The 13,158-nt window shown below is 54.2% G+C and overlaps 1 protein-coding gene across 4 annotated transcripts; it reads left to right on the top strand.

Annotated features, from left to right (window-relative positions):
* Nucleotides 1-3,975: 3,975 nt before the first annotated feature.
* CPXM1 (carboxypeptidase X, M14 family member 1) lies at nucleotides 3,976-10,742 on the top strand. Of its 4 annotated transcripts, XM_068524605.1 has the most exons (15): nucleotides 3,976-4,239; nucleotides 4,436-4,725; nucleotides 6,032-6,193; nucleotides 6,379-6,488; nucleotides 6,596-6,735; nucleotides 6,841-6,931; nucleotides 7,557-7,707; nucleotides 7,792-7,880; nucleotides 8,208-8,331; nucleotides 8,419-8,615; nucleotides 8,703-8,882; nucleotides 8,967-9,264; nucleotides 9,441-9,580; nucleotides 10,213-10,315; nucleotides 10,417-10,742. In XM_068524605.1, exons 2-15 carry the CDS (start codon nucleotides 4,554-4,556, stop codon nucleotides 10,653-10,655), a joined length of 2,196 nt encoding a protein of 731 aa, XP_068380706.1. In that variant the 5' UTR covers nucleotides 3,976-4,239; nucleotides 4,436-4,553; the 3' UTR covers nucleotides 10,656-10,742. The 4 variants fall into 4 exon arrangements, with proteins under 4 accessions (XP_068380706.1, XP_068380707.1, XP_068380708.1 ...); XM_068524606.1 differs by lacking the exon at nucleotides 3,976-4,239 and having other exon boundaries at nucleotides 4,421-4,725; XM_068524607.1 differs by lacking the exon at nucleotides 3,976-4,239 and having other exon boundaries at nucleotides 4,505-4,601.
* The last annotated feature ends 2,416 nt before the right edge of the window (nucleotides 10,743-13,158 follow it).

Here is a 13,158-nt window from a genome sequence, read left to right as displayed (position 1 = left end):
AGAGTGATGATGAGAAAGACCTGGGATGTCAGCTATGTTTCCAGGTAAAGAAAGCAAGCAACCCAGCCTGGAATCAAAAGATAGATGCTCCAGGAGGGATGTCTCCAGAAGAAAATGAAACTGATTATCTGCTGTTTTTAGACATATGCAAAATGTTTAGTTCTGTTGGAACCTTTGGGATTGAATTAGCAACTAGTGCCTTGAAAACAAAGCAAATGATAAAACAAAGTAATTGCTAACTCCAGGGAACAAAAAATGTTGAACAGTAATCTTTACATGGTCATAATGTAAGCACTGAATATTGACTCCAGAGATTTAGTTCTTTTGGGAGGATGGCAGGAGGGAACGTGTGTGTGTGTATTTTGGTGTATGTTGGGGGGAGGGGTGGTAGGAAAGCTAAATCCTTAATTCCATAGCAGGAAATCCACAGATAACATCTAAACATAAAAATCCAAGAAATAGCAATAGAAGCATAAAGGTAAATACAAGAAGAAATAACAAACAGAACTACAAGTGGTTGACTTGAGAATAGAGAAGCATAGAGAATAATCTTCTGTTACAGACCTATATGTGATTTACCTTTAAAATTATATTCTGCATGGACTTCCCTGGTGGTCCAGTGGGTAAGACTCCACGCTCCCAATGCAGGGAGCCCAGGTTTGATCCCTGGTAGGGGAACTAGATGCTGCATGCATGCCACAACTAAGACTCCGCATGCTGCAACTAAGAAGTCTGCATGCCGCAACTGAAGGTCCTGCGTGCCTCAACTAAGACCTGGTGCAGCCAAAATAAATAAATAAATAAATATTTTTTAAAAAAGGTCTTAAAAATTGTATTCTGTAGTATTTCAATTAAAATGATTTCGTTTAAAACAAGCCAATCAGTATAGGGTCCTTTGGTGGAGATCAGGAATATACCCTCCCAGGATGAATGAAATACCAATTTCCTAATGTTAAGTGGATGTCCTCTTACGGCTTGAGATAAAATTTCCAGTAACAGCGTCAAACACCATCAAACTCAGAAAGCTGTGAATCTCATGCATTTTAGATGGAGTTGCTCTAAACCTCCATCTAGTGCTTCTCAGCCCACCTGAATCTCCTGGGGTTGAATCCTCTGGGGATCTTTTTAAAATGCAGATTCTGATACAGTAGATCTCGGCAGGGATTCTGCATTTCTAACAAACTCCCAGGGGATGCTGATGCTGTTGGTCCTCGGCCACACTTTGAGGAGTAAGGCTCTAGAAGACATTGATGTACAAAAGAGAGATAGCTGGGGGAGGTAGTGGTGAGGGGAGATGGGCACGTGGGGAGATGCATCTAGGTGCCACAGGAGTCCCCATCAAAGCTCACCTGCATCATAGGGAGAGCACTTAGTGGGGAGTGAGTACCAGGGACAGGAGATTAAGAGGCACAGAGAGGCAGCAGATTTGGCTACTTCTCAATTTGTACAGCCAGACACATAGCCTCCTCTTTTCTCTTGATAATGTTTTATTCCATCTACGTATGTGGGAGCAAGAGGACTGTGTTAAGCTGTTTCCCTACCTTGAATTCATCCGGTAGTGGCCCCCAGGAACCACATATTATCTCACTTCACAGCAACCCAAAGAGGAAGATATTATTGTTCCCATTTTACAGATGAGAAAACTGAGGCTCAGAGAGGTAAAATTACCGTCCAAGGATACACAAACAAAATGAACAGCAGAAGTGGGATGTGACATTAAGCCTGTGTGGCACCAAAGTCATCTATCATCTCCGCCTCCAGCCACCTGACCACACTGGGGAGCAGCCAGGAGAGTCCCAGACCATCCCTTAAGCCAAAATCCCTTTGGGGCAGGTATCTCCACGCAGTGCAGCTCAGTCTTGCTCATTCGTGCTTTGCAGCATATCCTTGCTCTCGTGAGGCCATGAAAAAGCCTCCACCTGGCTCCCAGGGCTAGAGATCTGGCTGTGCAAGTACCTGCACCCTGGAAGCCGCCACCTCTAGACCCTGCTTCCGGACTTGGTGCCTTTGCAGCTCCAGGCAACCAAATGGCAAGGGCCAAAGGCAGCAGCTGAGCAGGGAGAACAGAAGGGATGAGCAAGTTAGAAGGGGTGTGAGAAGGTGGGAGATTGGTGGGAGATGGCCAGCATGTCCTGTCCCACCAGTCTCTTTGGGGGCAGGTCTCCCAGTTCATTGCCGGCCAACTCCTCTCCTGTAAAACCTGGCACTGTTGAGGAGGTCAGCTTCCCTCCAGCCCTGCTGGGTCCCCTCTAACCTTGAACATATTATACACATACTTTTTGAGCACTGACTAGAGACCAAGCACTGTTCTAGGCCCTGAGGTACAGCTGTGAACATTTGGGTGCAAAAGGCTCTTGTGGGGTTGCTTACCTTCTGCTGGGTGGGAGTGGGGACCCAGACAGAGAACACATAATAAATAACACAAGATATATTCAGAGAGCGTTGAGTGCCTTGAATCAATAACAAAACAGAGTGAGAGGATATAGTTCGTGTGGAGGCTGGAGTTTACTTTTGTCAGAATGGTCAGGGAAGTAAGTAACATTGAAAGGCCATCTGAGTGATAGGATGCAAACTTGGTGAACCAGTGCAAAGGCCCTGAGGCTGGATGGGGCTGGTGCATTGGAGGAACAGCTAGAATGCCTGTGTGGCTGGAGAGGTATGAGCCAGGGGGAGAACGCAGGGAGATGAGGTGGGAAAGGTGTGGGTGGGGAAGAACATTTTCAGGAATAGCCTGGAAGGTGAGCCCACTAGGACAATTTGGCTGCGGTGTAGGGAAAGGCTTGGAGGAGGTGGGAGCCTCAGGAGGCTGACCTGTCCTAGCCAGGTTCTGCCCCGACCCTCTCGCACCACTCTGAGAAACTTGGATGAGGGTGGGGCCAGGGAAGTGGGCAGACTGAGTTTTGGCGGGAGGTGGAGCAGTCCTCAGGACTTGTACAGACCCGCTTCTAGCTCCACAGAGCCTCTCCCGGCCTCCCACCTCTGCGAAGCCTGGGGCCGCAGTACCGTCTTTCTGCCGCTGACTCGGCCCGGCGCTTCAGGGACCCTCCGCTTCGGCACGCCTTCCTTGAATTTTTCCAGATCCTCCTCTGGTGACTGGGACCCGGCAGTGGTGTCCAGGCGGGGCGCTCTAAGGCGCGAGCAGGACCCGCGGGGGCCCTGTCCCAGTTACTCCCTTTCGGGGGTTCTCTACCCAGAGCGCATGGGGTGGACCAAATGCCTTGAGGAGCTCCGGGGTTCGAGTCTATGAGATCGTTCTTGCTGGGGGTGGGTCTCAGTTCCAGGAGCGCATATTTCTTTCGAGAGATCCGACGAGATTAGTGCTGACACGCTGATTTAGGGTAATTCAAATTGTTCATATGGGTAGTGACCTTGCAGAAAACATTTGCTCAGGGGCCCCGCGCACTCCAGAGGATTCCCGGCCACCTCTGGGCATCTCTTCTTACTTGGGGATGGCAGTGTCTCCCTGGCGGGATCCTTGCAAGGGCAAAGCACAGGCCAGAGGCGCACAGTGAACGAATGCCTTCCTTCTGGGGAGGCGACCCTGGCGTGGGGGAGCCAAAGGGGACCTCGGAGGGGGATGCGGAGGGTCCTGCGCTCTGGAATCCCGGGGTCCGAGGTGGTCCCGAAGACATAGACCCAGGGCTGCCGGCTCCCAGAGGAGAGTGAGGCGGGGGAGGACAGGACATGCATCAGCCTCACCCTCCACCCCCTGCCCCAGCCCTCTGGGTATCGGCTCGGACGCCTCTACTCGGGTTATGTAACCCCGGAACGTGGCAGCCGGGTGAGCAAAGGAGGAGGGGAGGCTGGGGAAAGGAAGAGAGAGGAGAGGCGGGGCGCCGCGGTTGGGGGGTGGGAAGCACCGCCTCTAGCTGGGCCCTTTGGGTGTCCTTCAGAAGGATTCCTGGAGAGCTAGCCCTCCCCCACCCCGTACCCCAGCCGCCGCCTCAGTTTCCTCTCACCCTTCTTTCCGTCCCACCCGTCCAGGCAGGGGGTTCTGACTTTGGATAAATTTCCCTCTCAGGTTGTAGTTTCCTCCCCAAAGTTCTCGGCTTCGCTACCTAGGCTAAGTCAGTTAGCCGCCCTGAGCCTCAGTTTACCAGTTTGTAAGATGAGATTTGTCTGAGAGGCCACGGGTAAAGCGCCTGGCACGGGGCATGGTACACAGTAAGTGCCCACTGTGGGACGGGCGCACAGGATCGCGTGGAATCCAGGGTGCAGGGTCTTTGCCGAGAGAGGCGGGTGAGTTCGGTGCGGGGGGCTGGGGCGCGGGGCAGAGAGGGAGGGGGAGGGTCGGCGGGTGCGGAGACCCTGGGCTGCAGCCCTGGCCCCTCCCCGCCCCTTCCTTCCTCTCCCCTCCCCTCTCGTCCTCCCCTCCCCTGCCCACCCCTCGGCTCCTGGGTCCGAGGCCAACTAGCAGGCTGTGGGCGTGTCGAAGGCCGCAGGGGGCGTGCGGCGGCGGCAGGAAGGGGCGGGGGGCTCCCGAGCCCCAGCAGGAAGAGGCGAACCCACCGGCCATCGCGGGCCCAGCGCGTGTCCTCGCTTTGGACCTCGCCATGTGGTGTCTCCTGCTCGCCTTGGCCACCTTCGCGCCTGCCGTCGGGGTGAGTCTGGGGGCGTCCGGCGCCTCGGTGCTGGGCCTGGCGTCGCCCACGACCACCGAGGCCCCGGTCTCGACCCCGGCCCCGCGTAGCAGCCAGGCAGAGCTGTCCGCTGGGAACGAGAACGGTGAGCTTCCGACCCACGGCCCGCTTCTTCCGCGGGCCGGTTGTTCCACTCCTCCGCCCCCCGTGTGGCGACCCCTCCCCAGCACGCGCACACACCCCCCACACATGCCACACACGCCACACTACGTGCCCAGCGCCTGTGTGGCAACCCTTCCCCACGCACACACACTCCCCGCCCAGTACAATGGCTGCTGAGTCAGCAGCCCCAGTTCCCTGCCAAACCAAGTCAGCAGTCCTGGGACAGGAGCCAGTTGGATGCTGCCTCTTCCAGCCCCAAACTTTCCCTTTTCACAGATGAGGAAACTGAGGCCAGAGCCAGGAGGAGGGGAGAAAGAGGTGCAGACAAAGGAGGAGGGTGCAGAGCAAGACTGTGGGAAAGAGCTTGAGGGCAGGGGCTGGAAGGAAAGAACCGAGGAAGGGAGGAAGAGCTCTCTGCCAGGAGGAACGGGGCACTGCCTGGGGAGGGGAGGGGGAAGGCTGCCTGACTTCCCACCTTTTCAAATGTGGGAGTAAGAGAGGAGGAAAGCAAGGGGATTGGCAGCCTAGGAGGGCTTCTTGGGAGAGGCAAGTGGAACTGGTCCTGAAGGGTATCTCTGAATTAGGAAGAGCTGAAGAGGAGGGCAGCCAAGAAGGAAACAGTCTGTGCAAAGGCACAGGGCACCTAACACAAAAATGTACAGCATGTTCTAGGGGCATCTGTGGAGCTAGGCTGGTGGGGAACTAGTGGCACCTGCCCTGTGCAATGAATGCTTTGTACTGAAGGGCAGGCAGGGCAGGGGTCCAGCTCTGGAAAGCCTGAGCACCCGGGCAGACATGGATTTGAGGACGGGACATCTCAGCTCAGACGGCAAACATAATGATGGAGGTGGTACAGAGGCTTTGGGGCATGAGACCGAGTCTGGAGCTAAGGAAGGACTCCTTGAAGTGCATCTGCGCTGAGATGCAAAGGAAGAATGGGAATTAGGCAATAAAATCAAAGGTGGTGGATGACAGGGGAGGGGACAGCCAGGCAAAGAAGGAGTTAAAGAACCAAATTCAGCTCTTTGGAGTAAGCAGATAGTTCCTAGTGGCAGTGTAGCTCTCTATTGGTGAGGGCCAAGCCGTCAGAGGGGAGAAGGAATCAAGGAAGTGGCTGGAGAGGTAGGTTGGGGGTCAGCCTGCGGGCCTTTAAGTCCATGCCAAGGTTCTTGGATATGTGTGGTGGGGCCTGTTGTGGACTTGCAGGCTTTCTTGGGCTGGCAGACCTCTCCATCTGGGGTTTCGTGTCATCCTTTCCTTCCCTGGTGCTCTGCCTCCTTGGTCCCCAGGGACCTCAGAACAGCATGTCCGGATTCGAGTCATCAAGAAGAAAAAGATCATCATGAAGAAGCGAAAGAAGCTAACTCCCCCGAGACCCCCGGTGACTGCCAGGGCTTCAGTGACCACCAGCCCTGCAAGGACCCTTGACCTCCCCGAGAAGCAAGAACCAGGTACCACCGTTCCAGGGGCCCTGCCCAGACTTGCAGTCTCGGGCAAAAACTAATGTAGCTCTTGGTCTCCTGGGCATAGACATGCCCCCAGCCTGTCCAACACACGGGCAAGCTTAGGCTTAGCTTCCTAAGTGCCCTGACCACTTTTTCTCTGGTCCCATTTTACTGCTCTGTCCCTGTCCCAGACTGTCCCCCTTTGGGCCTGGAGTCCCTGCGAGTTTCAGATAACCAGCTCGATGCATCTAGCAGCCAGTCCTTTGGTCTTGGACCACACCGAGGACGGCTCAACATCCAGGTCAGCAAGGCAACCCTTAGGACCTACTTACTTGCCCCTCCCACCTTCGGTTAAGGCTTACCCCATACTGCCTACCTGGTTCTGATTACTATGTCCTGTGTCCACAGTCAGGCCTGGAAGATGGTGATCTTTTTGATGGGGCCTGGTGTGCCGAGCAGCAGGATGCCAAGCCATGGCTTCAGGTGGATGCTAGGCACCCCACCCGCTTCTCAGGCATTATCACACAGGGCAGGAACTCCATCTGGAGGTGAGGCAGGACATCTCCAGGCCAGGGAAGTCATGGGCAGACTCAGGAGGACTGGGGTGGGAGTCCTGGGAGCCACCCATGATCTCTACCCATCTTTCCTGCCAGGTATGACTGGGTCACATCATACAAGGTCCAGTTCAGCAATGACAGTCTTACCTGGTGGGGGAGTAAGAATCGCAGCAGTGGGATGGACGCGGTGAGAGGTCCTATGGTGGCTGGGGCCCTCTATGCTGGGAGTTGGGCTCCTGGCCCACTGTAGGGTGCTGGGCTGGGCTGGGGCTCCTCTGAGGACAAGGAACAGGTGTCCACTTGGGCATCCCAGGAGAAAGGGGGTGGTTGTCAGGATGGGTGGCACTCAGCAGACAGCCTTGGGAGGCAGGCTGCTTTGGATCATGCCTGTATCCTCCCCAAATACTTCCTCCATGCCACAGCCTCCTGCTGGAGCACCCTTTCTGGTGATGGGCCCCTGGTCCTTGCATCACTTCTCACCTCCTCATAGCTCTGGCTTCCCCATCTCAATGACCCCTTTTTACCCCAGGCTACAGTGTGGGGTCCTGGCCAGCTTCAGGATTGGCTGCTCCTGAGTCACATGGCCATATTGGTTTAATGAGCTGTGACCAAAACGGAAAGCGTGGCTGCCTAGGGCTGCCTGCTGGCAAAGGCTGTGGGCAGCGGTCTGTGTTTGACACAGTGGGCAAGTCTCCAGCTGAGCCTACCGGGGTGGATTTTCCAGTGAGCTCAGCGGCCTGAGCTCCTTCCCTGGGCCCTCCGCCAGGCTGCTGGGGTTCAAGCCACCCTTACAAAGGACTTGATGCCCCCAGGTATTTCCTGCCAATTCGGACCCAGAGACACCAGTGCTGAACCTCCTGCCTGAGCCGCAGGTGGCCCGTTTCATTCGCCTGCTGCCCCAGACCTGGCTCCAGGGAGGTGCATCCTGCCTCCGGGCAGAGATCCTGGCCTGCCCAGTCTCAGGTGGGCTGTAAGACAAGGGTTGGATGGGCAGGGCACACCCTCCACTGGGAACTCCCCCTTTATTGGGAACTCATCCTCTACCAGATCCTAATGGTCTACTCCCTGAGGTCCCTGTGCTGGGATCCTCCGACACACTGGACTTCCGGCATCATGATTATAAAGCGATGAGGAAGGTAACCCCTATGACCCAAGAGGGAGGATCTGCCCATCTCAGGTCCCCCGCCTACCAGGGCATAACTGGCTATGATTGCCCTCATGTCCTCCCTCATCTCACCCTCCTGTTGACCCCTAAACTGCCCCAATTTCCCTTGTTATGGCGCCTCCCTTATTCTGACCCTTCCTTCTGGTCTGCTGCTGCCCACTCCTGTACTGTGCCGTGGTGTCCCCATCTGTATGGGCCACCACAAGCTTTCGAAGTCCTTCCGTGGCCACATGTGGTCTGACCCCTGGGTCTGATCCTCCCATGCCCTGCACCATGGGAGGTGCACTCCGCCCCGCAGCTGATGAAGCAGGTGAACGAGCAATGCCCCAACATCACCCGCGTCTACAGCATCGGGAGGAGCCACCAGGGCTTGAAGCTGTATGTGATGGAAATGTCGGACCAGCCTGGGGAGCATGAGCTGGGTACTGGCAGGTGGGGTGGGAGAGGTGGGCACAGCGGCAGGGAGGGGCAGGGGCATGAGCCAGTTGCGAGCACCTGTGTGCTCCCAGGAGAGCCTGAGGTGCGCTACGTGGCCGGCATGCATGGGAATGAGGCCCTGGGGCGGGAGTTGCTCCTGCTCCTAATGCAGTTCCTGTGCCGTGAGTTCCTGAGAGGGGACCCGCGGGTGACCCGGCTGCTCACCGAGACGCGCATTCACCTGCTGCCCTCCATGAACCCTGACGGCTATGAGACTGCCTTCCGCCGGGTAGGCCACTTGGCCCGAGGGCCAGCCTGCTCCTTCTGTCATGGTGCCTGGAGCCTGCTTGGCTTGAACAAACCTCGTCCCTGGCAGGGCTCGGAGCTGGTGGGCTGGGCAGAGGGCCGCTGGAACCATCAGGGCATTGACCTTAACCATAATTTTGCTGACCTCAACACACCACTGTGGGAAGCAGAGGATGATGGGCTGGTGCCTGACAGTGTCCCCAACCATCACCTGCCACTGCCTACTTACTACACCCTGCCCAATGCCACTGTGAGTATTCTGGGGGCAGTGGTGGAGGGCCACCCTAGGGGCCTTTGTCTCTGTCTCCCACCCCCCTGACCTGCCCTTGTCCAGGTGGCTCCTGAAACGCGGGCAGTGATCAAGTGGATGGAGCGGATCCCTTTTGTGCTAAGTGCCAACCTCCACGGGGGTGAGCTCGTGGTGTCCTACCCCTTCGACATGACTCGGACTCCGTGGGCTGCCCGCGAACTCACGCCCACCCCAGATGAGGCAGTGTTTCGCTGGCTCAGCACTGTCTATGCTGGCACTAATTGGGCAATGCAGGACCCAGATCGCCGACCCTGCCACAGCCAGGACTTCTCCTTGTATGGCAACATCATCAACGGGGCTGACTGGCACACAGTTCCTGGGAGTATGTGCCCAAGGGTGGGGTTAGCTCCGTCCCCATAACTCTACCCAATAAGACAGTCTGCTCTCACATAACCACTGGTGTCAACTGTCACCAGGAAGTGTCTCCCAGAGGAGGGCACCAGGAGGGCAGGGCTCCCATCCCGCCCCTTTAGGCTCCAGTGTCTGCGGTACCCCTAGGCATGAATGACTTCAGCTACCTACACACCAACTGCTTTGAGGTCACTGTGGAGCTGTCCTGTGACAAGTTCCCTCACGAGAACGAGCTGCCCCAGGAGTGGGAGAACAACAAAGATGCCCTTCTCACCTACCTGGAACAGGTCGGACCTGAATCCCCCCTGTGCCCAGCCTGCCCGAGTCACTCCTGACTGGTCTCTTCTCCATGTTGATGCAGCTCCCAATAGGGAGCTGAGCCTAAGGTCAGGCTGAGCATTCTGACTCACAGGTGCCATGGGTCACACTCACTCAGCATCAGATTGACTTGGAGGGATACAGGACAGGAATCACAGTTTGCCAGCGGGGTGGCGTAAGACATTGTTAGCGGGTGGGAATAGACCTGACAGCAGTCCAGGCAATTGTCCATAGAGCTGACCCAGAGCTGTTCTCAGAAAAGAGTCCGATTTTGCAAGTGCAGGAAATGCCCTGGCATAGACACTTCACTTTTCACTTTGACTCCGTAAGTATAGTTTCCAAGAGTTCTAAAACACAAGGCCAATAAGAGTCACTGAACTCGGGAAAGCCCATAGATATGCCCTCCTGCCAGGCATTTATAGTTCTCCCAATCCAGATGCAATTTGTCAATCAGGAGATATTTTCACCAGAGTATTGTCACGTAGGAACAGAGTAGACGCACCACCTCTATCAAATTTGTGGGGAACAGAGCCAGAAAATGAACTGAAGGCCACATTTTCACACAGAAGGAAAGGGGTTTTGATAACCTTTTCCCACACAGGTGCGCATGGGCATTGCCGGAGTTGTGAAGGACAAGGACACGGAGATTGGGATTGCTGATGCTGTCATTGCCGTGGATGGGATTAACCATGATGTAACAACGGGTGGGTGTGTGGGGGAGGGGATGGGGGGAGGTGGGGGAGGCTTTAGCCCGGTCAGAAGCTGAGGACCACTGGACCCTGATCTTGCCCTTCACTCCTCTCAGCATGGGGCGGGGATTATTGGCGCCTGCTGACCCCAGGGGACTATGTGGTGACTGCCAGTGCTGAGGGCTACCACACAGCGACTCGGAGCTGTCGGGTCACCTTTGAAGAGGGCCCTGTGCCCTGCAATTTCCAACTCACCAAGACTCCCAAACAGAGACTTCGAGAGCTGCTGGCAGCTGGGGCCAAGGTGCCCCCGGACCTTCGGAGGCGGCTGGAGCGGCTGAGGGGACAGAATTAACACCTCTAGCCGAAGAGCCCCAGAGCCTTGGGCAGGCTGGACCTGTCCAGAACTGAAGGAGGGGGCTTGGAGAGTTGGGAGGGAGGGACAAAGTAGGGGGAAAGGTGCTTAGGCTCATTAAAGCTATTTGGTACCTCAGCCAATCTTCCTGTGGTCTGTATGTCCCAAGTCCTCCACCTGGGCCAGGCCTCAGCTTCCCCGATCCTATTCTGCACACACTTGCATACTCTCATCAGTTGACTTCTTGAAAAGTAGTGTGGAAAGAGGATCCCACCTCCACTGGTTCTTCCTAAACCAGGGCTTGGCAGAGCAACTCTTCAACCCATCAACTTCCGCGGCAGACGCCACTTGGTGCTGTTAAACATTCTGTAAGCACCTGCTCAGTGCCAAGCATGCAAGGAGTCAACGGTAAACAGTGCCCATCAACCTCCTGGGGCTCCCAGTCAAGAGAGGGGACAGGCGTGCCAAGGTGGAGGCTGGCTGCTGTGGGAGCAGAGACCGGGGAGGTGTACACATGGGAGTGGAATACAGCGCTGTGGTTCAGTCAGGATGCAACAGAGGTGACGGTTCTCGAAGTTCAGGTGGGAGGCGGGTATGGTGTCGGGGCATGGACAGGGACAGCTCCAAGGAGAAAACCAGAGCTAGAACAGCTGAGAGCATTTGGGTTTGCTTCACCAGCCATTTTTGGAGTGTTGGTAAATGACAGCATTCGATTCGTTTCTTTCAGACTGAAGGGGAAGTTATGTGTCGGTCAGTACCTTGCCAGGAAAATAACCCACTCTAGGTATTTCAAGAAGAGGGGAATTTAATGCTGGACATTGGGTATAAAGGTGTTGAAAGAGCTGGATGAAAAAAAGGGAGAAGGGAGTTTTACTTAGAAATCAGGAAGCTGATAACACCCTTGGTTTGGGTTTTTTGTTTGTTAGTTTTTTTTGGCTGTGTTGGGTCTTTGTTGCTTCGCGTGGGCTTTCTCTAGTTGTGGCGAGTGGGGGCTACTCTTGAGGTGCACGGGCTTCTCAGTGCGGTGGCTTCTCTTGTTGCGGAGCACGGGCTCTAGGTGTGCGGGCTTCAGTAGTTGTGGCACGCAGGCTTAGTTGCTCAACGGCATGTGGGATCTTCCTGGACCAGGGCTCAAACCCGTGTTCCCTGCATTGGCAGGTGGATTCTTAACCACCGTGCCACAGGAAAATCTTGGTCTGGTGTTTATAAGCCTGATGTTGGTGCTGGTGCTGGAGCCCACAATCACCTGTGGCCACCAGTAGCCAGCTGTGATCCTGCTGTGGCTGGAGTCAGAAAGATTTCTCCCTTCCTTCCACTTTCTAATCTCCAACCTATGAAGTCCACTGGCAAAATCTAACTGTAACCTAGTTTGCAAAGAAGTCCACAAAATATAGTTTCCAGGCACCTTAAGCCCCCTGCAATTCAGAGGAGAGCTTGCAAGGGCAGGAATGTGGCAAATACTGACAGGCAAACTATGGCACAAAGACATCCATGTAGCCTATTATGTAAGCTTTGCCTAGTGCTGGGCTGTTGTATTGTCTCTGTCTCTGCCTGTCTCTCATTTTCAATCTCAGATCACCATGAGGGATTTAGTACCACATCTCCCATCTCCCTGCTCCTTTTCTCCCCACCTCCAATGCTTCTTATACAGCATAACTCTTTCCAAAAAAAAAAAAAAAAAATTTATTCATCGAAGTTTAATATATATAATCAAAAGTACACATAAGTGCGCAGCTTATTGGCACAGTAAATTAGAAGACATGACTCAACTGTAATTACAACAAACTCCAAGTGTAAAGATATGGGCACCTTGAAAGTAAAAGGATAAAAAAAGATGTATCATGCAGACATTAATTAAAGGAAAGCAGGAGTGGCTATCTTAATATCAGATAAAGTTGACTTCAGGGCAAAGAAAATTACCAGAGACAGAAACGGACATTGTATAATGATATAACTGAACACAGCCAGCCTTGTCTGCTGGAAGTTTCCAGTGAATCTTTCCCTTCTCTCTTAGGTACCCTAGAAACAGCTAGTTCAGCATAACTGAAATGACATGTGAACTCAAGCTCTGGATTTCCCCCATTTCTAGTAAGACATTTCCCTGGCCAGAAAACTCCCTCTGTTACATAGTTGTCAAGGGATTCCAAGGTTCCTTCTACTTTCCTCATAAATATGCAAAGTGGCATGAGAATGGGGCCCCTCTCCTGCTCTTTTAACAGCGAGATCAGCCCTTCCTGGCCTAGCAAGCCATCTTTTGGATAATGGGACTTTGAGGCATTATATGCATGATCCCAGCTCTTTGCCGAGAAGTTCCCTCCAATAAACCCTTATTTGTGTCTGTACCACGTGTCATTAGAGGTGTTTGTCTTTGCATTACGCTTGACGTATATGACAAGATGAAGAACACTCAGCGTAATCTAGTAAAACTGAAGGCACACATGCCCCTATTCCTGGGTATATAATATATACTGTAGGGAAACCCTTGCACATGTACAAAAAGATA

This window comes from Eschrichtius robustus, chromosome 16 (assembly GCF_028021215.1).
Source record: "Eschrichtius robustus isolate mEscRob2 chromosome 16, mEscRob2.pri, whole genome shotgun sequence".
Classification (NCBI taxonomy): domain Eukaryota; kingdom Metazoa; phylum Chordata; class Mammalia; order Artiodactyla; family Eschrichtiidae; genus Eschrichtius; species Eschrichtius robustus.
The sequence above is the reverse complement of the archived record's forward strand: the minus strand, read 5'-3'. Positions and strand labels throughout refer to the sequence as shown.

Excerpts from the sequence above, each read along its gene's own strand:
- CPXM1 (XM_068524605.1), top strand. The coding sequence starts at position 4,554 with ATGTGGTGTCTCCTGCTCGCCTTGGCCACCTTCGCGCCTGCCGTCGGG. Across the intron at positions 9,265-9,440 it reads CTGGCACACAGTTCCTGGGA|GCATGAATGACTTCAGCTAC; the intron begins GTATGTGCCCAA and ends CGGTACCCCTAG. Across the intron at positions 9,581-10,212 it reads TTCTCACCTACCTGGAACAG|GTGCGCATGGGCATTGCCGG; the intron begins GTCGGACCTGAA and ends TTTCCCACACAG.